The 23,682-nt window shown below is 62.0% G+C and overlaps 3 protein-coding genes across 3 annotated transcripts; all 3 read left to right on the top strand.

The window, feature by feature from the left end:
• Nucleotides 1-718: 718 nt before the first annotated feature.
• LOC123816110 (histone H1.0) lies at nt 719-2,881 on the top strand. Its single transcript, XM_045834865.1, has one exon. The coding sequence runs from the start codon at nt 1,038-1,040 to the stop codon at nt 1,620-1,622; it is 585 nt and encodes a 194-aa protein (XP_045690821.1). The 5' UTR covers nt 719-1,037; the 3' UTR covers nt 1,623-2,881.
• A 448-nt stretch (nt 2,882-3,329) lies between these two features.
• Nucleotides 3,330-9,830, top strand: GCAT (glycine C-acetyltransferase). Its single transcript, XM_045835098.1, has 9 exons — nt 3,330-3,582; nt 4,972-5,102; nt 6,307-6,408; nt 6,878-7,024; nt 7,512-7,666; nt 7,806-7,888; nt 8,074-8,245; nt 8,621-8,742; nt 9,507-9,830. Exons 1-9 carry the CDS (start codon nt 3,390-3,392, stop codon nt 9,656-9,658), a joined length of 1,257 nt encoding a protein of 418 aa, XP_045691054.1. The 5' UTR covers nt 3,330-3,389; the 3' UTR covers nt 9,659-9,830.
• Nucleotides 9,831-13,235: 3,405 nt separating this feature from the next.
• On the top strand, nt 13,236-16,541 carry GALR3 (galanin receptor 3). Its single transcript, XM_045835099.1, has 3 exons — nt 13,236-13,614; nt 14,543-14,920; nt 15,537-16,541. Exons 2-3 carry the CDS (start codon nt 14,562-14,564, stop codon nt 16,309-16,311), a joined length of 1,134 nt encoding a protein of 377 aa, XP_045691055.1. The 5' UTR covers nt 13,236-13,614; nt 14,543-14,561; the 3' UTR covers nt 16,312-16,541.
• Nucleotides 16,542-23,682: the final 7,141 nt, after the last annotated feature.

Genomic DNA, 23,682 nt, shown 5'->3' with positions numbered 1-23,682 from the left:
GGCCTCAGGAGAGATTCCCCACCGCAGAGGTCAGGGGGCCCGCTGGGGGAGAGCCCATAGAGGAGGGGGAAGGGACAAAGTTTGAAAGTGCCCTTCCAACTCTTCCAAGGAAAGTTTGCTTAGGGGCCCAATGGACAGAGAGGGGTTAGAGGTGCGGGGAGCCCGGTGGCGGGATGACCCCCGAGAGGTGACCGGACCCTGGGGGAGCGACCCCTCCCCCCTGTCCCGGCTCGGCCCGGCTGGGAGTCGCCCGGCTCGGGGCCGCGTGTGTTAGTTGGGGCCGCTTTCTGGCCACTCCGCCGGGCTGGGGGACCTCGCAGGGGGCCGGGAGCGGTGTCCCCGGTAGCACCAGGGGGGGAGCTTTGCTACGGGGGGTTTCCCGCACCGGGGCTCCCCGGCCCCACAGAGCCAGCCCCCAGCAAAGGGGAAATGTGCCGGCACCCCAGCGGTCCTCGGCGCCGTTTGGGGCGCCTGGCGGGGTCGGGGGGCGGCGGTCCGGCCGGCAGGCCGCCTGGCGGGGGAGCCCAGGGAGCCGGGCAGCGACCCCGGGCGGCGGCGGGGAGCGGGAAGGCCCGGGGCGGGGAGAAAGGTCGGATTTGCTCGGCGGAAGAAACACAGATGGCGGCGGCGCAGCGCCATTCCGGGCCGGGAGCAGGCAGCCAGCAGCCCTGTCCTCACCGCGGTCCGCCCGCCGCCGCTAAATACCCGGATGCGCCGCCTGAGCGCCAGACGCGGAGCTGGGAAAAGAGAGGCAGCGGAGGCGGTGTCAGAGCCAGAGCCAGCGCCAAAGCCAGAACCAAAGCCAGGGCCAGAGTCGCAGCCGCGCAGAGAAACAGACTGACCGGCGGAGCTGGGCACGCAGAAACGGTCCAGCGAATACTCCCGCGACGCGAGCCAGGTCCCAGAGACCCAGGCTTCGGACTGGCCTGAGAGTCCGGGACGCGAAAGCCGATCCCGAGTCAGGCTTTGCTCGGCCTCTGACGGGGGCTGACCCTTTTGAAGGCACCTTCTTCAACAGCAAGACCAGGCAGCCCACCATGACCGAAAACTCCACGTCTACTCCTGCAGCCAAGCCCAAGCGGGCCAAGGCTTCCAAGAAGTCCACAGACCACCCCAAGTACTCAGACATGATCGTGGCTGCCATCCAGGCGGAGAAGAACCGCGCTGGTTCCTCGCGCCAGTCCATCCAGAAGTACATCAAGAGCCACTACAAGGTGGGCGAGAATGCCGACTCGCAGATCAAGTTGTCCATCAAGCGCCTAGTTACCACCGGGGTCCTCAAGCAGACCAAAGGAGTGGGTGCTTCGGGGTCTTTCCGGCTGGCCAAGAGCGATGAGCCTAAAAGGTCAGTGGCCTTCAAGAAGACGAAGAAGGAAGTCAAGAAGGTGGCCACGCCAAAGAAGGCAGCCAAGCCCAAGAAGGCAGCTTCCAAAGCCCCCAGTAAGAAGCCCAAAGCCACTCCAGTCAAGAAGGCCAAGAAGAAGCCAGCTGCCACGCCCAAGAAAACCAAAAAACCCAAGACTGTCAAAGCCAAGCCAGTCAAGGCATCCAAGCCTAAGAAGGCCAAACCAGTGAAACCCAAAGCCAAGTCCAGTGCCAAGAGGGCCAGCAAGAAGAAGTGACAGTGAAGCTTTTCTTGTGGACACTCCTGCCTGTCTCCTTATTTTCTGTAAATACTTTTTTCCTTATTCCTTATCTGCAGCCCCTTGCCCGTTTGTATTCTGACTGTATGGGGGACAGAATTTGGATTCCTCAGAAATTAGGGAATAGTTCATTTTTCTTTAACCAGTCATGCAAGGACAGCAAAAACAATCTCATCTCTGTAGTGATGAGGATTATTTTGTTCTGGTAATTTGTTATTAATCTACTTAGGGTTTGGGGTGGGTTGGTATGTTTTGTTTAGTTGGATGGTTTGTCGGTAACGAAGGTGAAAGTGGGGAGTGGGGAAAATCCAGAAGGCAGCTTATTCTGGCTAGTTGAGATGAGCCCAGGAATTGTAAGGTTTGTAGGAGTTATCTTTTAAGACAAGGGAGCTCTAAGTTGAGCAGCCTTGTGAGTTTCAGAACCTTGTTGGGGAGGAGAGGGGTGGCAGCAGCTGGACACCAAGTAGGGAGGTGGAATACACCCTCTGGGCTGCCTTCCACCTCCCAGTGGATCCAAGTCCAGTTTTCTTCTCACTTCTGTGAGTCCCTGTGGCCTCCCTATTGTCCTGGGGAAGGGAGGGGGTGTCAAAATGACAGCTGGTCTGAGAAGCTGTGGCTTCTCTCAGCTGGAAACTAGCCATGGTGGGGGGGGGGTCTTTGTGGCTTCGGAAAGTCTCCTGTTATGGGAGTGGAAACTTTGGGGGAAGGGTGGGGAGTCAGTCAGCCAAGTGCCTCAGTGAGCCCTATTGAAACTTGGGTTTTTCCACACAATTGGATTGTATTCCCCTGGTTTTTGGTTCCTCCTGTACAAGAGGTGGCTCTGGTGGTCTGGCGAGTCTCCAGCCCTGCCACCGCCACTTAAAAACTTCCCGACCTCTAATTTCTGAGTATTTTCTAAGTAGTGGTAGATGGGGGAGGGGTAGTGGGCGGGGAGTGGACAGTAAGACATACTGCAGTCGTTTTTCAATCGCTAAGTAGTTTTACAGAGTTAGGTCTGTGTATGTGCGTGTAAATGTGTATATACCTATCTAGAGCTAGCACTTACGTTTCACACCCGGGAGCTGGGAGAAAAAAACCTGTACAGTCGTCTTTCTCATAATATAGGAAAGCGCGCAATTGCGCGTCGTAATCCTCCCCCCTTTTTTGTAAAAAAAAAAAAAAAGTGTTATTTGTGCCGGGAAGAATTTGCTGTCTTTGTAATTTTAAAACTTTAAAATAAAAACTGAAAAAGGACAAAATCTGGGCGGTGTTTTTCCTCGCTTCTAAGACTGTAGAAGGCGGAGCAGTTGGGCGAGTAGTAGGGGGAAATCTGGGGGCGTTTACACCTGAGAAGGGAGGGAACGTTCCAAGAGCTCCGCAGAAACAAACCTTAGGGCTGGAGGGGATAGAACGTGCCTCCGGCTGCCGCCTTTGGGACCCAGAGCACCCTTTCCGAGGAATGGGTGTGTAGGCAGGGGTTGGGAATGGGCTGTGGGGTCTGCTGGGCTGGGCCCCCGCCGCGTTGCCTCCCTTTCCCCTTCACGGACCTCTCCAGTCTCAACTTACAAATCAATCCACTTTCGTCCGCTGCGCCTCCCGCCCGGCCCCGCCCACCTGCCCCTGGGCCCGCCTTTGCGCCCCTTCCAGGGAGCTCCTTTTGCTCTGATTGGCTGGCGGGACCCAGCCCCCGGCCACGTGACCAGGCCGCGGCGCCCAGGGCTGCGGGACAAGCAGTCGCCCTCGCGCGAGGTAGACGAGGTGAGCGCGATGTGGGCCGGCTCCGTTCGCGCCGCGCTCTCCCGGGTCCCGGGCGGCTGCCGCGCGCAGTCCGCGCTGGCGCAGCTGCGTGGCATATTGGAGGAGGAGCTGGAAGGGATCCGCGGGGCTGGCACCTGGAAGAGCGAGCGGGTCATCACGTCGCGTCAGGGGCCGCGCATCCACGTTGACGGCGTCTCCGGAGGTAACTCCCCCTCCCGGGAGTCGTCGGACGTGGCCGGGTGTTAGAGGGCCGTTCTGAGGCTGTAGCTGAATGGAGGTCCTGGAGGCAGTGGGAAGCGAGACCCCCTGCACACGTAGCCACTGGCCCCTTTTCCAGACAGCAGGCCTACCACCCGGCCTGCTAACCTGGTTAAACCCGTTTCCCTGAAGGGAGGTGATTTGCCCTTGAGCGTCTGTTTGCCTCAGAAGGCAGGGAGGAAGAGGCCCAACCCTGGGAGAACGTGAGAAAAAAAGAGGCAGACCCAGCTGAGTCCCTTGAGGAAGGGTGATGGGAAGACACAGCAAGAAACCCCACATTTCTGGAGCTGCTGTTTTGCGTGCTCCCCTAACTGCTGCAGGTGGACTCCTGCAAACTTCCAAACGTGGGAATGACTAATTGCACTTTACAAACGGAAAAGCTAGTAGATGTGAAGTGAGCTGCAGGCAGAGCTGGGCTTTGGTGCAGGTCTCTGGTGTATTGGCGCTGGAAGGTCAGCTAATGGGCCGGAGAGGCCAACATCACAGTGGGCAAGGGGCTCGTGGAGTGCTGCAGGAATCACGCCGTGAACTGGCACACCTGGTCTCTCATTCCTGTTGACCAGCAGTCACTGCCTCTCTGTCTGTGCCAGGTCCCAAATGGGTGCTGGTTACAAAGGCCCCCACCACTGCCTCCTGCCCAGGAAGCAGGCATGGATTCCTTGGTGCTGCGGCACTCAACCGTAAAACGGAGGTCCCGGGAAATCTCTACCTCTCCTCCGGGGAAGCCTGGAGCAGGTCAAAAAGATGGGAAAGTAGGAGACCCCAGTACTCATCCTGTGTTTGCTTCTCCTGGGCTGAGGAGACCTTCCTTCTCAGGCCTCCGTTTCCTCCTTGGGTCAGTCGTGTTCTCCGTAGGCTTTATAATTCGGGGTCCAGGTCTCAGAGGTCCCCACTTTGGGGCCTGTGATTCTGTGCCAGGCAGCAGAGTTAACTGTGGAGTTCGAAGACCACGGAGAGCCTCTGACCCAGGGGGAGCCCCTCTTACCTAGGGGGAAACCAAGGCCCGGACGGTGGTCCTCAGGCCTGCGAGGCAGGGCTGGGTTCTTCCCTGGGGAGGCATGTGATTCAGAGCCAGAGTTTAATTTTCTGATCCTTCAAGGTGCCACCCCGAGAGTCCTTTCCTGACCTTTCCTCTCCTGGATTAGGCGCCTCCCAGGGGCCTCCAGATCCCTGTCCTGGCCTCTGCCCCAGAATGGGTCATTCTGTGTGGTCGTTGCCTCCTCAAGGGTGAATCCGGGTTCATTTATTTTCTGGGTCACCAGGGCCTGGCACCTTTCCAGGCCTTTCCTTGGGGCTTTGAGCTGCTGTGTCTGTTCCCTGTGCTCCACCTCAGGAATCCTTAACTTCTGTGCCAACAACTACCTGGGTCTGAGCGGCCACCCCGAGGTCATCCAGGCAGGTCTGCAGGCCCTGGAGGAGTTCGGAGCTGGCCTCAGCTCTGTTCGCTTCATCTGCGGGACCCAGGTACCCGGTGGGTGCCGTGAGGGGGTGAGGGTGGGTAGAGTGGAGCCTTGTCCCCAGCACTGGGCACTGACCCCAGCTGTCTGCTTCCCACAGTCAGCAGGGCTGCCTGAGCTCGCCCGGCCCATCCCATCCCATCCCGGGGCAGAGTTAGTACGTGTGAAAATGCTGAGGACAGTGCTCGATACATAGCGATGCTCCATGAATGCTGGGTATTGCTTTGTAAACGTAACAAAATAAACATATAAACATGAAACTTTTTATTTATATGTATATATTTTTAAACAAGTGGAGGTTGCTTGCAAGGTAGTTTTGTTGTTGTTGTTGTTTAAGACTTTGTTTGTTTAGTTTTAGAGAGAGGGGAAGGGAGGGAGAGAAACATCCCTGTGTGGTTGCTTCTCAAGTGCGCCCCCCACTGGGGACCTGGCCAGCAGCCCAGGCATGTGCCCTGATGGGAATCAAACCGGCAACCCTTCGGTTCACAGCCTGCGCTCAATCTACTGAGCTACACCAGCCAGGGCTAAACATGAGACTTTTTAAAGTGCTTACTCTGTGTCCGGTGCTGTTTTAAGAGCATTGTAACAATTAATGCCTTAGCGCTCATAACAGTCCTGAGTGGTACATGCTGAGCTCGTCCTTGTTAAAGAGATGAGGACCCGGAGGCCCGGGGAAGGGACATGACTTGCTCCAGGACACACAGGCTGTCAGGGTCCTGCTCCTGGCTGCCTGTGGGACTCTGGGAAACGCGAGGATGAAATAAATGGTGGGACGGCCGACTTGCGGCCAGGGCACTTTCCAGCGGAATCCTCACCCAGACTGGGCGGCTTTCAAATCTAAGGCGCCGGAGTCCACTTAGAGTTGCTTCCCTAACCCTGTGCCATGGAGCAGTCGGAAAACACACTCAGTTTGATGTCAGGAAGACACGCCTTCCTTTGCCATGGGTACCCATCACTTCGCTCTCGGACCCCCATCACAAAGGGAAGAGCCAGCCAGGCAGGGACAGCCAGAAGCCCCTTGTTTTTCGGGGAGGACCCTCTGCCAGGTCCCCGCGGGCGCCGAGGAACGCTCGTGGTGAAGGGGGGAGGGAAAGACCAAGGCTGCCGGCCTTCTCAGCTGGCTGTGTCCGTGGCCTTCGAAGCCTCTGTGCCCAGCACTCGTCCCACGTGACTCTGCGGGCATTGACACCTGTCCCACCCGCTTTCCCCAGAGCATCCACAAGGATCTAGAAGCGAAGATAGCCCGCTTCCACCAGCGGGAGGACGCCGTTCTTTACCCCAGCTGCTTTGATGCCAACGCGGGCCTCTTTGAGGTGCGTGAGGGCCATGAGCGGGAGCTGGCGAAGCCCACCGGGCTGCGGGAGGGTGGGCAGTCAGGAGAGCCTGGCAGGGCGCCGGCGCCGTGGCTCGAGGCTCCAGGGATCGTTTCGTACGGATGTCAGGTTGGGCCAGGTAGGTGCTCCAGGAGGAACCCTGGGGCTTGCAAGGAGGCCATCTTCCCGGGTATTGAGGGGTCACCCACCTCACCTGGATGGCTGGGAGTAGCAGGGGCTGGGCACTCCCCCAACACATCCTTGCCTGTTCTCACGAGAGCAGGGCCCTGGCTCAGCCCAGCCCTGGGGATGTGGGGACCCAGGTAGAGGCAGAGAGGGCTCCTTGCCTCCCTGCCCAGGGGAATGCCCTGGTTGGTAGTGAAATTTGGACTCAGGGTCTGCGTCATAGGAGAGGGAGGACCCCCCAGTGTTTGGCTGATGGCTCTACTCCAACTGCCTTCCTCTCCAGGCCCTGCTGACCCCAGAGGACGCGGTTCTGTCGGACGAGCTGAACCATGCCTCCATCATCGATGGCATCCGGCTCTGCAAGGCCCACAAGTACCGCTACCACCACCTGGACATGGCTGACCTAGAGACCAAGCTGCAGGAGGCCCAGGTGGGGCATGGACTGGGTTTATCCTGAGCCTCCCAAGGCCAGCTCCGCCCTCGCAGACCAATAGCCCGAAAGTTTGAAACAGCCAAGATTTGAACACAGATCCCTCAGACCCAGAGGTTTTTTTTTCATTTCACCATGCTGCCTTGGGCACCTTATGTGTGGGCAGGCTCCTGGTAGGCATAATGGCAGGATTCACTTATGGAAAGAACAGGCCCCACCCCACGCTGCCCTCCGGAGGGGACACTGAGCGCCCCCTCGCTGCCTGGGGCCAAGCGCAGCCCCAGACCGCCCTGGAAGAGATGGGTGAGGCTCAGAAAGGCAGGGACGCGGCAGAAGATGTTCCAGCCCCAATGCAGCAGCGCTTCTGTGCCCACCCCTGTGCCTGGCACCGGGCAAGGGGAGCTCTTAGAGCCCCAGACAGCACAGAAGGTGGGTGGCTGCCCCAGCGTGTCACTCCGAACACCACTGGTCCTTGCCTCCCCTGCAGAAGCACCGACTGCGCCTGGTGGCCACCGATGGGGCCTTTTCCATGGATGGCGACATCGCACCCCTGCAGGAGATCTGCCGCCTCGCATCTCGCTATGGTGCCCTGGTCTTTGTGGATGAATGTCATGCCACTGGCTTCCTGGGGGCCACAGGACGGTGGGAGCATGTGGCACCCGAGGCCTTGGGTTGGGCTGCTAAGGGTGAGGGGCGGGGAACCAGGAGGCCGGCCGCAGCTCAACCCGTGACTGCAGGGCATGCAGGCAGCCAGGGGTGGCAGTGGCAGCTTTCCTTCCAGGGGCACGGATGAGCTGCTGGGCGTGATGGACCAGGTCACCATCATCAACTCCACTCTGGGGAAGGCGCTGGGCGGAGCGTCAGGTGCCTGCAGGGTTGTGCCCCCGGGGTCCCCGTACCCACATGCAGGGCCTGGGAGGGGTGTCAGGGAAGGTGGGGACCTGGGACCACAGACAAGAGGTCAGCGTGGGCTGTGTGCTCTCAGGAGAGATGTAGGATGGGCTCCGGCTCCTGGCTCGTGACACCCCTTCCCCCGCTCTCGTTCTCAGGGGGCTACACGACGGGGCCTGGGCCCCTGGTGTCCCTGCTGCGGCAGCGTGCCCGGCCCTACCTCTTCTCCAACAGCCTGCCCCCTGCCGTTGTCGGCTGTGCCTCCAAGGCCCTGGACCTGCTCATGGAGAGCAACGCCATCGTTCAGTCTATGGCAGCCAAGACCCAGAGGTGTGGTCCCTGGCAGGGGTGGGAAAGGCTGGGGTGGGGGGTGCTGCCTCGGCCCGTTCCCGTGTGGCTGCCCAGCCAGGGCTACAGGTTCTGCCTCTGCCCATCCACATGCCCAGCGGGCTGCCCTGGGGCTCAGCGTAGCCTCTTCCTTCCATGTCCTGGCACATTTCTCTGCGAATGACCCTGTGTCTCCCTGTCTCTTCTGTCTGTCCTCCTCCCTTTTTGGTCCGCTTGTCCCTCCGCCTGACTTTCTGGGTCTGCATCTCTGTCTTGGTCGGTTCCTGGGTGCAGATCTTGGGTCCTGGGTCCATCAGGAGCAGGTGTGGTGGTCCACAGCCCCCCAGCGACCCGTGACACTCAGCCTTGTGCCCACAGGTTCCGCAGGAAGATGGAGGCTGCTGGCTTCACCATCTCGGGAGCCAACCACCCCATCTGCCCTGTGATGCTGGGTGATGCCCGGCTGGCCTCCCGCATGGCGGACGACATGCTGAAGAGGGGTAAGGAGGCCCGGACAAAGGGACTGGCTGTGCGGCCTGAGAGAAAGCAGTGGGGAACCCCTAGTCTGCGAATACTCCCCCTTATTGCTCCTCTACTACTCTTTTTATTTCATTTTATCTTTCTTAAGTTTTTAAAGCCAGAATTTATTTCCATTTAAAAATGCTCAAGAGACATTTAAAAGGCCCCAAGATGTCCCAGGTTACTATAAGATCACACTGAGGCCGCCGTGTCTTTCGGTTCCTGCATTACTAAGGTGTTCACTTGACCCTTGTTAATGCAGCACCCCGGTAGTTCTTCCAGCTGGGTCGTGGTGACTTCCTCTAACTCCCAGTATCCTTCATAAACGGCCAGCAGCTTATGAACGATGAGAAACGTAAACCAGAAGTAATCACGAAACGTCTGCAGCTCCCACTTAATATCCTTTCTGCCTTATTCTTCGAAGCTGGGCCCCACGGCGGTCACTTTGAGTGGCGGGGCTCCTGAGGAACGTCCTCTGCAAAGACTGGTGTTAAATGCAGCTCTTTCAGAGCAGAAACCAGCACACACCCTTCAAGACAAAACAACCCCCACCACCACTGCCCTTTTTAGACCAGCTGTCCATGCTGAGAGACCCGGGCCTCGAGGCAGTCAGTGTCTGAGAGATCACCCATGTCTGGGAGGCCACGGGCAGCCTCCGTGACCCTAAGGAAGTGGGGGCTGTGTGTCATGCCCAAAGCCCACTTGGCTCCGATGGTCCCCGGGTTGACCCTCTGTACCTCCCCAGGCATCTTCGTCATCGGGTTCAGCTACCCCGTGGTCCCCAAGGGCAAGGCCCGGATCCGGGTGCAGATCTCAGCGGTGCACAGCGAGGAGGACATCGACCGCTGCGTGGAGGCCTTCGTGGAGGTGGGGCGGCTGCACGGGGCATTGCCCTGAGCCCTGGATGGTGGCAGGCAGAGCCAAGGTCCCCCCTCTCCCCACGGCGACACAGGGGGCCTTTGATCATCGGCCCAGGCCAGAGGCTCTGGGCCCTGTCAGAGTCCTACGGCTGGGCTGGGGGAAGGCCTATGCCCGTGACCGTGAACGTGAAACAACTGTGGAAATTGGCTGTGACGCGTTGCTTTATTCTCTCTGAGCAGTTGGCCTGCTCTGTGATGGGCTGAAAAAGCTGGCCGGAGCTGCGGCCATGTGGGCAGGCTCCCAAAAGCTATAGTGGACCTTGGAGCTGACTCTCTCCTCCAAATGAAGATGAGACCCAGGCTGCAGGGCTGGTACAGCAGGGCCGCCGTCTGGCTCTGCTGGAGTCTGTGCTGCCGCAGAGGGAGCGGAGCGCCTGCTCTGCGGCCCTGCCCCTCACCACCCCACCCCGACCCTGCTGCCTGCAGAGTCTAGGCTGGTGAACGCCTTGTCCCCTGCTTCTGAACCAAAGGATGGTCTACAGCTGCCCAGATAAGGAGGGGCTGGGCACCCGTACCTGTGTTTGGAGGAGAGGCAGAGGGTTCAGACCCCAAAGGAAAGTGTGGGTCCCTCTTGGAGAGGCCCCTGCCAGTCTGGAAACCTGTGCTCTATCCCACTTTGTCCCTAACTCTGTGGCCACCCCTAGTGTGTGCCTCAGCGTGTGCCACGCTGTACCAAGCGTGGATGTTTTCCTCACAGCCAGCCACCAGGGGGCGCAGCGAGCTCAGGCTCTGGCTGCTCCGGCTGCTCCGGCCCCACCCCTCCAGACTTTTGGCCTTGGACTCAGCCATTGGAGCAGCTCTGCCGCCCTAGCTGCCAGGCCGATTGGCTGCTGTGAAAGCCCCATCCACCCTTGTCCTCCACAACGACTTGCTGCGCCTCCACTGCAGGTGGCGACCCCCTTCCCACAGTCGCTTCCCCTAGCCCTTCTCCACCACCCTCCTCACTCAGTCTTACAGGCACCAGGTGGGGGTAGGGGGCGGCTTCTGAGTCACCATAGCCCCAGCCTCAGCAGAGTGGCCTTGGGGAGCTCTCACAGTTTGCTGGGGGGAGAGCAGGGAGGATGAAAAAGGCCCTTATTAACCACGGGGAACTGGGACAAGGTCTCCAGCGCCCGTCTCCCCAGCCCTCCCCCTTCCCTGGGAGTCTTGGGTGAACAATCTGGTTGAGCTCCAGCCCGATCCTGCAGATGAAAAAGATTTTATTTTCAGAGGGAGGGGGAGGGAGGGGGAGAAACGGGGAGAAACATTGATGCGTGAGGTTTCATCTCCAATGCCCCAACCTGGGACCTCACCCGCAACCCAGCATGTGCCCTGACCAGAATCGAACCCGCGGCCTCTCAGCCTGCGGGATGAGGGCCAGGCCCCCCTGAGCCACACCAGTCAGGGCCAGTCCCACAGGATCTGGCCTCTGGGACTCTGGACGTCCTCGCCTGTGATCTGGAAGAACTCAAGGCTGGGGGCCGGGAGCCCAGGGTGCTGGCGGATGCTGCCGGGGGGAGGGGGCTGCTGCAGCCACGTCAGGAACACTTGCATGTAGCCACCGCCGAGGTGGGGCCCCCAGTGCCGGGCACACAGCCGGACACCAGTGCCGAGCTCAGCGAGCAACTGATGGGTGCAGCCAGTGCACCTCACCCAGCGGAGCCAGAGCACCTGGCCCAGGCCCGCCAGGCAGAGGCGCAGAGTGCGCCACCGCAGGCATAGCACTCCCCAGTGCTATGGGGCAGCGGCAGCGACGAGACCTCCCGTGCCTGGCTGTGGTAGTGCCCTGCATGGTAGTAGACCAGGTATGGATCGGTGCTGGCCCTGGTCCACCGCCAACCAGCAGGGGTCGTAGGAGGTGCTGGGCAGCAGCAGCAGTCCCGGCTGCACACGCTTGGGCTTGGGCACGGGCACAAACTGATAGCCGTCGATACCCAAGACAGACTCGAGGGCTGACCATGGATCAGCTGCACTTCTGCGTAACTGTGGGACCAGGGGCTGGGGGTACTGTTCTCAGGGCGCACAATCCACATCTCCCGAGTGGGGCACAGGGTTCAAGCCCTGACCACCGGGAGCAGCATTTGGAGCAAAGGGAGGAGGTGGTCCCCGGGGCGTGCTGGCACTGGGGCATAACACACACACCTTTCTGCCCGCCCCACAGTTGGGCCCTCTGGGGTCACCCCCTTCCCTGTGCATCTGCTCCCGGAGGTTCCTCGAGTACTGCCAGGACCCAGCCACGGGCCAGGAGGGGCCTCTTGGGCTGGGGCCCCCACGGGGAGGTAGGACAGCACGTCAGAGACCTCAAAGGCGTTCGGGGTGCAGGCGTGACACGTTCGTGTGTCTGGGCTTCTGGCAGTCTGCCGGTGTATAGCTTTCACAAAGGGCAGACCTCCATCAATGAATCTGAAATCCCACCACGCCGATCACTCTGCCTTTCAGTGACCGTGAGATTCTGTCGTCTAATTCTCTGATTCCTCCACCCAAGCTGATAGCTCTGAATTCAGATTCGGAGAGTCTGGATATGGGCCCTCATATCTTCAATCCAGGGAGTCTCTGTTCCCAAAATGGAGCATGCGCTGCGCCTGGGGTGGGTGACACCAGGCTCCAGAGGAGCGCTTCTGCACGCCGCCGGCAGTGGTCCCAGGGGCCTGCGAGGGGCCGGCACGGGAGAGTTCGCTGGGTCCTCCGGCCTCGGGTGCGAGTCTTGGCTTCATCGGCGCCCCCTCAACTGTTTTCACTTCCCCAGACTTCCCCTTTGACGTTCTTCCCACCCTCCCAGCTTCCAGAAGGACTCCCCAGGCAGTCCCCAGCACCTCTTCTCCCCCGGACTCCTTGCAGTCTGTCTTCTGCCCCCTCGGCATGCGTTGCTAAATGCAGTGCACCTGGCCACCTGGGTGTTCGAGTCCAACCCTTCAGCTGTGTGGTCCACTCCCCCAGGTGCTCAGGTCAGAACGCCCTGATCGAATCAGCCGTCCACCGACGGCTCTCTGGCTGTTGCCTGGAAAAGAGGCTTCTGACGGTCACTCATGACATCGGTCCACCCCAAGCCATAATAAACTAATTCCAAAATAAATGGGCAGGTCCTGTCTCTGCTCCAGAACATGCACTAGCTCCCCATTGCCCTCGGTCTAAAGCCAGATTCTTTGGGTGGGTTTAGAAGCTCTCTGTTGTCCAGCCGGACTGAAGCCCTGGGCAAAGCTGATGGGTCTCAGGGCCTTGGGGTGGGGGGTGCTATATAAAAAGTCTGCAGAAAAAGGACTCATATCCTGGTTTCCTAGCCTGGGGCACCCCATTCAAGGCTAGCAATCCTTTCTTTAAAAAAAATAATAAAATGTCTTATTTTTAGAGAGGAGAAGGGAGGGAGAGAAACATCAGTGTGTAAGAGTTACATTGGATCAGTTGCCTCTCGCATGTCCCCAGTTAGGGACCTGACCCACAACCCAGGCACGTGCCCTGACTGGGAATTGAACCGGCAACCTTTCAGTTCACAGGCCGGCACTCAATCCACTGAGCCACACCAGCCAGGGCTAGGCACCCTCTCTGGATTGGGATTGGAGCAGGAGAGGGAAGGATGGGCAGGGCCACAGGAGGTGGGAGTGCCCAGGATGGGGTGGGCCCTGGGCACGGACGGGTTAACTACAAAGCGAATCTCGGGGAGATCAATGGGTTACTCACTGCAGAAAGAGGCAGCAGCAACGCAGAGAGGCAGAGAAGGGGCGGGCAGAAGAGCGTGCCACCTGGGGGAAGTCAGGGACTGAGGAGGAGGTGGCCAGTGGGCGCTCTGGAGGGACTGCCCGAGTCTGGCCCCGCGGAGGAGGGGCCTTAAAGGAGACGAGGGGGAAGTGAGAGGCGGACCTGCGGGGAGCCACCGCGGGGCGGCCGCTGAGCCCGGAGGCAGCCTCAGCCTGACGGTTCGCCCAGGACTGAGCAGGGGGCCCGGTGCCCAGGACTGAGGTGGGTGCTGCCCACCTTGCACTTGGGAGGGTCTCTGCGCGCTGGGGGCGGGGGGAGGGGAGCAGATGAATCTTTCCTTCCCTCTACCCTGCCTGACCCCCTCGCCCTGAACTCCTCCCACCAGCCTAGAGGTCCCAGGCTTCGGGGGACCCACAGGTGGGTAGCGGAGGTGGGCTGTGGGGTGGGGCAGGCATGAGGGTGGTCGCAGCTTTCACAGGGGCACGCACGCACGCACGCAGCTTCACACAGCACCACCTGTTACACGGGCTCTCAGGTGAGGACTCCCGCCGGGAGCCCGGGTGCCAGGGCGGCAATGGCCCCGGTCTGCCGCTCCGAGGGTGGTCTTCAGCCTCCCACGTCCCCTCTCTGAGCCTCCATTCCCTCCCAAGTGCAAAAAGGGGCCAGAGAGTGACCTATACGGTTTCCAGCTGTGCTGCTGCGGGGCTCTCCCTAAGCTGGACTCTCCAATGACAGAGAAGTGTCCCCCTCGTTTTGCCGACTTGGACCCCTGCCCGAGAGTCTTCCCTGAGCTTCAGACCCTCATTGAGAAGAAAACGTACCCGCTCCTGAGGTCGGAGTGCCCCTCCCCTCACCCACCACCAGGTCCTCACCCAACTCTGCCTGTGTTTTCACCTGCATCCCTGGTTGGAGGTGCATCACCTCCCTAACCAGCCCTCACACTCCACACTATGGGGGGGTCCCCTGGGAAACTGAGAAACCCCCCTCAGACAGCACTGTGACCGCGCCTGCAGCTTGCACAGTAGGTCTCGGTGATAAGTTCCGGCTCTGCCGCCTCCTCCCACCCCTAGTAGCTTCTAGCCCAGGAGACCTAGCTGGGCCGGGCCACAGCCAAGGGAACTGGGTCCTGGGGTCCAGGGACCAGGGCTGGGAGGCCCTGCCTGAGAACCCCAGCTTTTGTCCTCCCCAGGTGGCCGTCTGTGGGAGAGATGGCTGATGCCCAGAACGTGTCCCTAGACAGCCCAGGGAACGTGGGGGCCGTGGCGGTGCCCGTGGTCTTCGCCCTCATCTTCCTGCTGGGCACAGTGGGCAACGGGCTGGTGCTGGCGGTGATGCTGCGGCCCGGGCCGAGCGCCTGGCGGGAGCCGGGCAGCACGACAGATCTGTTCATTCTCAACCTGGCCGTGGCCGACCTCTGCTTCATCCTGTGCTGCGTGCCCTTCCAGGCCGCCATCTACACGCTGGACGCCTGGCTCTTCGGGGCCCTCGTCTGCAAGGCCGTGCACCTGCTCATCTATCTCACCATGTACGCCAGCAGCTTCACGCTGGCCGCCGTCTCAGTGGACAGGTGCGCTGTGCCCGGGACCCAGCGGGGTCCGGGCTGGGGAGGGAGGAGCTGAACAGATGATGCTCAGTGGCCTTAGGAAAGAAGGGGGGATGGCAAAGGGCGATGAGAGAGGGGAGAGGAACAGCTCTGCGGCCACCATCCTCCAGTCTCTGGACGCCTGCAAGGGTGCGTTTGAGGGACCACCCTGCCCTCCCCCCAGCTCCACTTGAGCTTCCCCAAAACATCTCTGTGTCTCCAGGGTGGGCACAGGGCCTGGAACACGGAGGGTGCTCGAGAGTCGGAACTGAATGGCAAACGCACACACTAACGCATTCAGGCACTTTATCACCGCCCACTCGAGGCCCAGGCTGCCGTCACACCTGCTTTTGTGGCTTGAATCCAGGCTCGCTCTCTAGCTCTAACCTCCGCCAAGCCATTTTTTCTCTGTGCTTTCAGGCACCGCTCTAAGCGCTTTGCCCTTAGCCCCCTGAGTCACCACCACCTGGGAAACAGGTCTAGTGGGCACCCTCACAGCTGGGATCAAGGCCGCCAGCCCCCAGGTCCCCATGTTGCGTGGGGGCGCGGATGCGGGCTGCCAGTCACCCGCCCGCCGCGCTCACCCCGCGCCCACCCGCAGGTACCTGGCTGTGCGGCACCCACTGCGCTCGCGGGCCTTGCGCACCCCGCGCAACGCCCGCGCCGCCGTGGGCCTGGTCTGGCTGCTGGCGGCGCTCTTCTCGGCGCCGTACCTCAGCTACTACGGCACGGTGCGCTACGGCGCGCTGGAGCTCTGCGTGCCCGCCTGGGAGGACGCGCGCCGGCGCGCCCTGGACGTGGCCACCTTCGCCGTGGGCTACCTGCTGCCGGTGGCCGTGGTGAGCCTGGCCTACGCGCGCACGCTGCGCTTCCTGTGGGCGGCCGTGGGCCCCGCGGGCGTGGCGGCGGCCGAGGCCAGGCGCAGGGCCACGGGGCGCGCGGGGCGCGCCATGCTGGTGGTGGCGGCGCTCTACGCGCTCTGCTGGGGTCCGCACCACGCGCTCATCCTCTGCTTCTGGTACGGCCGCTTCGCCTTCAGCCCGGCCACCTACGCCTGTCGCCTGGCCTCGCACTGCCTTGCCTACGCCAACTCCTGCCTCAACCCTCTGGTCTACGCGCTCGCCTCGCGCCACTTCCGCGCGCGCCTCCGCCGCCTGTGGCCCTCTGGCCGCCGCCACCGCGCCTGCTGCCCCTTTAGCGGCCGCCGCACCGTCCGTCGCATTCGCCCGGCGTCCTCGGGTCCTGTTGGCCGTCCCGGGGTCGCCCGGCCTCCAGGGAGGCTGCCGGCGGGGGGCGGCTGGGGCGGGGAGCCCGGGGAGGAGGCTGCTGGTGGCAGAGAGGCTGGACCGGCCCTGTCTGCTGGAGGACCGAAATAAACCTTGTCCACCTCCACCCTCCTGTGTGTCCTCCGTCATTCCCTTGCCCCAAGGGCCAGACGCTTCTAGGGGATGGGGCGGAAGCCAGAAGCCCTGTGAGGAGGTCCCCTGGGCCGCGGCCCCAGCCCGGGGACACCCCCAGGCGGTGAAAAGGGGTGGGTGCAGCTCAGAGCAGCTCCCCAGACGGGCAGGCCCCAGACAGTGTCCCTAACTGGTCCGGCAGGAGCGCAGGCCCTCTGCCCATCCCCCCAACTCCATCCGTAGCGTCTAAGCCCCGCTTCCTCCCCGAGCCTTCACCAAGGGGCTTCACCAAGTCCTCCGAGTCCTGTTCTGGGCCGTTTGATTCCGGCAGCTAACGTGGCAAATATCCGTTAAGCAGTTACTATGGATCTTACGTGGAGCTAGATTCTTCGGTCCAATGATCAGAGCAGCTCTGCAAGGTCCGCGTAACGCGCTCCGTTTCACAGATGAGGAAGTCAAGAATCGGAGAGGGTTCATGATTTGCCTAAGGCAGCGATTTTCCCCCTTTTTTCATCTCATAGCCCACAAATTACTAAAATTTTGCAGCACACTAAAAAAAATATTTTTGCTGCTCTGACAAAAAAAAAGTAGGGATAACTGATTCATTCATACTAGATGGCTGTTGTTGTGTTGGCTGTTGGCAGGTCTTGTTTTTTGTTTTGTTTGGTTTTGACAATACAAAGGAAAAGAGGTCAGTGCCCCTGACTAAATAATGGTCAGGTATTGCATGCGTGCTTTAGAAATTCTTGCAGCCCGCCATGCAAATGGCTGGCCTAAAGTCGAGCAGTGTTTGGCAGAGGCTGGATTCAAACCCACGGCAGTCCAACTTCTCTGTGGAACCCCGGCCTCCGCCTCCGAGGCCGCTGCTGCGGGTCTCCATGGTCTCCGAGGTGTTCCTGTGGCTCTTCCTGATCCCGCATCAGCCCCTTCCCCGAACCTGCAGCTCCCCCCACCCCAGTCGGACGCCTTGGAGACCTTGGAGCGCTCCCAGTCCTCTTCCTCGGGAGAGTTCTGTTCGGATGCTCGGGCCAGCAGGTCCTGACGGGCTTCGGACCGCCAGCCGTCGCCTGGCCCAAATCCCCGCGTCAGTCCTCGGCTGTGCAGCCCCCCTGGCTCGGGAGAGGCACGGAGCCACGCTCGGGGCCCAGCTGGCCGCCTGGCAGCCGTGGCTGCTCTGCAGAGCCCCCCTTCCCTGTTCCTGCTCACAGCTGGGGTCGTCTTTGGCTGCGGAAACCTCCCAATTAACCAATAAATCAGTTTAAGTGGTTGCAGAGCCGACCGCTTCCTCCCCCTGCCCCCCTCACCACACACCACTAACGCTCATCAGCTTCTGGTCGGGGCCTGAGACCTGTCGGCTTCCGTGTCTCCCCAGCACGCCTGCAGGCTGCTGGGCACCCTAGGAGGGCCCCTCCCTGACAGAGGCAGCTGCTGAGTCCTGGTCACTGCCTGCCACCTGCCACCTGCCACAGACCCTGGGGTCAGAGCGGCAGTCACCCTCACGGGAGGAGGCTGAGACCCAGCTGGGGGAGCCACTGCTTGAGGGGCCCTGCACAGCACGCCTCTGCCAAGGTGTGCACGGCTGACTCGGGCCACAGCCGTGGGGCTGCTTCCGGAGGGCCGCAGGGGTGATACCCAGGGGTACCCGGCGTGGCCTCTATCTCCCTGTGGCCTTACTCACACCTCCGCCAGCTCATGCGGGCCTCGCACCAACCCTGGCAGGCAGGCAGGGACTCTCACCTCCATTCTCAGAGGCAAAAGCTGAGGTTCAAGCAGGTGAGGTAGCTTGACCAGAGCCAAGTGGCCATTCGCGGCAGAGCTGGTACCCTGACAGGGCCCGGGGTGGCTCAAGGGGCGGCCCAGGCTGCGTCTCGAAAACATCCCAGCGCATCTGACAAAGTCCGCCACACGAGGGTGGGGAGTGCCTACAGAGTGACAGAAGGGAACGCAATCTCCCAGCTGGGCCACTGCTGCTCCTCCACAGTCACCTCTGTAGGCACGGACAGGGGACCCGCTGGGGACAGCCTCCATGTAGGACAGGCAGAGCCCAAGCCTGCACGGAACCCCAGGCCCCCGGGGCGGGGGAGGGGCCCTGCTCAGCCGGCAGACAGCTGTCCAGGCCCGGGCGTGGAGGCCTCCTCTGCTAGCAGGGCTGGCTGGGCCATCGGAGCCAAATAAAGAAGCCAGAGGCCCCGGTCAAAGGGGGGCAGTACGGCCTGGCCCAGAGTAGACGCACAGATACTTGATACATGAGGACAGAGGTGCCAGAGAAGGAAGGACATTACCTGTCCCGCCTTCTTTCCTTACGCCCCAAACATCTGGGCGCCTGCCCTAGGCAAGGCCGACCGGGGAAGACAGAGTCCGCGTGGGTCCGACCTGGCCTCTCCCTCCCAGCGGCTCTCAGCCTGGCTGGAGGGCCGGACGCCAAACGAACGGACAGCACCGTGGGATGGGCCATAACAGAACATGCGCAGTTCTGAAGGGGCACAGAGGCGGGCACTCCTGCCTTCCTGGGCCATCCAGGCAGGAGTCCCAGAGAAGGAAACGATTCAAACCCATTCTGGGAAAAGGTAGGGAGTCTGCAAGGTAGAGCAGCCAGGGTGGGGCACAAGTAGGAGCAAGAATCGGCCCACGTCACGGAAGCAGGTGGGGCCCAGGGAGGCCGGGAGGGTGGGCGCCGGGAGGTCGCCAGGGCCCTGGGGCTGCAGCGCCCTGGGGCTGGGTGGGACTGGCAGCTGGCAGCGAGCAGCTCCGAGGGCCTGGCCTGGGGCTGGGAAATGACTTTTCCTGGGGGTTGGGCAGGAAGATTGAGGGCGGGCTGCTGGGCAAGGCTCAGCCCCAGAGATGCCCGGGTCTGCCTCGGGGGGCTAACGAAACGCCCGGGAGAGCAGATGGTCTCCGTACAGCAGGTTCTCGAACGATGTCTTTCCCTTTGATGTCCTGTCGCTAGGATGTTGGTGAGGAGGCGCCGTGGGAACGCAACTCCAGTTTGTGTGTCAGCCTGCCACCAAACTGATTTCACGGCACGTCGTTTCGCTTCAAGCCACAGCACCTGCGGATGACGCTCAGCGAGAACTCGCGGCACTTCGGTTCGGAGAGAGCCGTGAGTCCTGCAGGACCAGAGGCAGGCAAGGGGGCGCTGGGGGCCGAGTAACGGCCGCCCCGAATGAGCGCCGTCTGCTGCCCCCAGGGCCCAGGAGACGCCACCTGGCCGCACGCAGCCCCCTGCGAGGCTGGGGAAGGAACCCCGTTAGTTGGAGGGAGAGTTGGCTTCTGCCTCCCTGTCATCCTCCTCGTTTGTGCAAACCTCTCAGGGATGGGCCTGCAGCGCTCGCGTCTGAGCACGTAGCGGGTCCAAGGTTCTCCGGCAGAAAAGAAAGACAGAGGCCCGGGGCGGGGGGGGGGGTGTGGGAGCCCAGCAGAGGGCCCCGAGCCAGCCGGAGAGAGGCAGTGAAGACCTCCCGAGGGGCTGGTGCCCGCCCCAGGCCCTGAAGCGGGAGTTCATCAGGGCGGACAGCGGGGAGACGGAACAGCGCGTTCGAGGCTGCCCGCGTCGGCAGGGCGGCGCGGGGCCCGAGGGCCTGTACATTCCTCCCTGGCGCTGAGACCGTACTTTGTCCAGAAGACAGCGGTGAGTCACTGAAAGGCTGTAAATACAAGAACAACCTGATGAGATTTACTCTTCAGGGAACTCTTCCTGGCGCGAGGCAGGCTCTCCTGCAGAGGGGGAGCGGGAGGGCGCTGCTAAGAGGCTGCTGCGGGAACCCCGAGAGGACGCTAGCAGGCGCCGGCAGCGGGTGGGCAGATGTCATGAGACAGATGGGCAGCACTTGGGAGGTACAGTGACCGAGTCAGGACTTGGTGATTGAACACGTGCGGGGAGGAGAGAGGTGTCCCCGATGACACCCCAGACTCCCACCGTGGGCTCATGGGGGTGGCAGTGGGGACAAGGGGGGTCGGGTTTGAGGGGAGCTCGGTTGGACCATGCTGAGGCTGAGGGGCCTGTGGCATGTGGTGAGGGGGGTCTGCAGGGCCCTGGCATCCCGGACACCTACTACCTCGTAGGCCCTGGGCTGGGCCCAGAACGGGCGTCTCATCTGCTTGAGGGTTGGAAGATGAAAGCACTGAGGCTCGGAGAGACAGAGGAGCGTGTCCGAGATCCCAGGGCCGGCCAGAACCGGAGCTGGGATCTTTAGTTCGGGTTTCTCTGCTTCCGATCCCGTGGGGTTTGGGCAAGAGGAGAGGTGGGGAGGAGTCGGTTACGGGGAGGGAGGAGCTGGGATGTGCAGAGGTGACTCCTCCGCCCTGTATAGCAACCGTAGTCAGGGCTCCGACTCAGTCCTGGGGAGGGCGAGCGAGGCGAGGGGCCGGCGTGGCCATGTTCATCAGCGCCCGCCCTGCCGCAGGCTGGCGGGCACGGCAACATCTATCAGCGTCCGAGTGCGCACCTGGGGACGTCAATACCAATTAAGGACCCACGGTTCCCTGTTAATGAACATCCGTGCCTCAGCCCCGATGCACGGCTCATTTGCAGGCTGCCCGCCGGGTCCAAGATGGCCTGAGGCCAGCGGGCCAGGCTGTGCTGCTGGCTGGAGCTGCTACTGGTGCGAGGACAGGACTGATTTATCGAGGCATCTGCCAGGTGCCATGTTGTTCCAGCGGCCCGGTCCCAGGGCAGGGGCGAGGCAGGAGCAGGAGGGAGGGTGGTGCGGAGGGGTTGAGGGGCACGGTGCCAGCCTGGAGGGCCTGCGGGTGTTGTGGATGGCGGTGGTGCCGGGGAGGGCGCTGGCCTTGGCACTGGGTGGACCCTCCAGGTCCACTCAGAGGCGGCACAGTGCAGGGGTCAAGGAGCAGACTTGGAGCCACACCGTTGGGTGGACTCCAGCTGCTGCACTTCCTAGCCCTGACCTCTCTGGGCTCCGGTGGGCCGCACGCCCGGGGGGCTCTCTGCCTGGGCCGGGTCCCTGCGGAGGCAGGCTGCCTTGAGCTGCTCACTGCAGCACGTGACGTTTCCAGGGCTCCCCTGGGCAGGTCCTGGGCCCCCGGAGAAGGAGACGTGACTCGCCCACCTCTGCCCCCGGGCCGCGCTGACTGGCAAGTGCTTCTATAGCAAGTGGCGCCCTCGAGGCTCCCAAAGGGGGAGAGTCCCAGGGCTGGCGTGGGCCGGTCCCAGGAATAAGAGGACACTCTGGTCCCTGGTCTTTTGCTTCCCTGAGCCTGTTTCCTCACCTAGAAAGCCGGGTGACCACGTGTCCCTGCAGGCACTGAGGCCTTGGCATCAGCTGGTGAGCCAGCAGCAGGGCATTCGGGCTGAAATGCCCTTTGGGCCCCGTAGCTGGGGGGGGCAGGGTCTTTGCTGGGATTGCCCAGGCCCCGTCCAGCTGCCTGACCTCCTCGCCCTGGCTTGGGCTCAGCACCTGAAGCAGCCTGGGGAGCAGGCAGCCCCGGTGGGGATGGGACTTTCCCCCAGAGGGCGTGGTGCTTGCTCCGGTGAGGCCGCATCTGGCCTCCAGATGGAAGTGACCGCCTGCCTCAGCTGGTATCCGCCACCTTCAGACCTCGGGACTCCTGTAGCCGGGTCCCGCTGCCCTCCCTGGCCAGTCAGTCCCTCTCCAGGTCCCACAGCCGGCTCGGAGACCGCCTCGGGAGGCCTGTGACAGGGGCGGCAGCCAGCAAAGATCAGCCGGGACCCCTCCAGACTCAGCTCAGCCCCGTTGCCTCGTGCTGTCCTTTCTCTTCTCCCGGGGGGCCGGGTACCTGCCTTGTCCACCGAGCGCGCTGCATCCTGTGCTGAGTGAGGAAAGGGCCGCACCCTCCTGTGCCTGAGGCGGCCATGGAGGCAGAGACTCATGCAGTGAGGCCGGCAGATTCCCACCCTGGGGCCTGGGGCACTGGAGACGTGGGCACTTCGGAAACCCGGGCGGAGGTCACTCTAGACACCAACTCTCTGATCTCAGGCAAGTGACGTTCTTTCGCTGAGCCTCATTTTCCGCGTCTTTGAAACAGTAGGAACTGAGATGCTGGCCACCTCACGTTCTATGGCAAACGCTGAATCAAAGGGCTTGTAGGAAGGGCCAGCCAGCGCACAGCGGGGGCTCAGCACATGCCCCCGCCCTTCGTTTCAGGACACTGCTTCTGAGACGGCTCTCGCGTCAGGCCTGGTGGGAACCCCGGCAGCTGGGGGTGGGGGCAGGTGGGGGCGGGATCCACGTCCCAGCCTCACTGCCCGGTCAGTAGCTCTGGCGAACCTGCATTTTCTCGGCTATCACAGTTGTGAGAACCTGCAAACACTCTTCTCCGAGCACTTCCCACATTCGCCCGCTGTGGGCCATGCCAGGCGGCGGTCCCGTCCTTCTGTTCGCCGCTGCATCCCCACCCAAAACAGGCCAAGTGCGCGGCAAGGGCTCGGCGTCTCTAACAGGAACAGGTGTGAGGCAGGAAGCAGAGGACCCTCCCAGGAGGTGAAAGCAACAAAGATGGACGTCTTCTTCCTGCCCCCCACCCCCTCCCTGCGTCCCCCACAACTCAGTAGCGCAACGTGGAGTGCAGACAACCTCTGCGGAGTCCCCCCCGCCCCGCCCCCTGCCCAGCCCAGCCGGCTCAGGGGCCGACTTGCGGGGTTTCTGACTCACTCCAGTGTCTGGGGCTGACACGAACTGGGCGGCTCTTCACATATTTGGGGTTGCGGGAAAAACCCTGGCTGGAAACGGGGCGAGGCGATGGGACTGGCTGTCTCACGGTTTGGGAAGTGTTTGACGAGGCCGCCGGGGCTTCATCTGCCCGGCCTCTTGCTCACGGTCCGCATGGCCATGCAGGGAGTTGACAGGGACCCCTCCACGTGCCCCGGTGGCCCGTTCCCACGATCACGTGGCTACAGGGCCAAACGTGGGTGGGCGGGTGGGGCGCCACCAGGATGGAGGGTGCTGGTTTCCGGGGGGCGGGCTGGTCCGGGCCGAGGACTGGGGAGTCGGCAGGGAGTCTCTTTGTCAGGCTGTCCCAGGAACACACGGTCCTTGCCAGGCAGCTCCACAGCCTCAGCTCTGCCAGGACAGAGCAGCCCGCCCTAGGGGACAACAGTCCCGGGAGGGCCCAGGCTGTCCCTCGGGACGTCCTTGGCAGGTCCCTCGCCTGTCTGCTCCCAAAGGTCTACAGCAAGAGTTCCCGACCTTTCCCGAGTACGCGCCCTGCTGAGAGTGCCAGCCATGGGCCCTGGTACCCGATTACACGTGCGCACTCTCCACGGGAAACCCTGCGTGGTGTCGGGGTTCAGGACCGAGGGCCTGTTCCCTGAACCACGTGTAGGAAGGGGAGCTCCGCCTGAGCCGGCAGGCTCACCTGGAGGGAGTCGGTAGA

This window comes from Phyllostomus hastatus, unplaced genomic scaffold (genome assembly GCF_019186645.2).
Source record: "Phyllostomus hastatus isolate PE091 unplaced genomic scaffold, TTU_PhHast_1.1 phas_contig_198, whole genome shotgun sequence".
Lineage (NCBI taxonomy): Eukaryota > Metazoa > Chordata > Mammalia > Chiroptera > Phyllostomidae > Phyllostomus > Phyllostomus hastatus.
The sequence above is the reverse complement of the archived record's forward strand: the minus strand, read 5'-3'. Positions and strand labels throughout refer to the sequence as shown.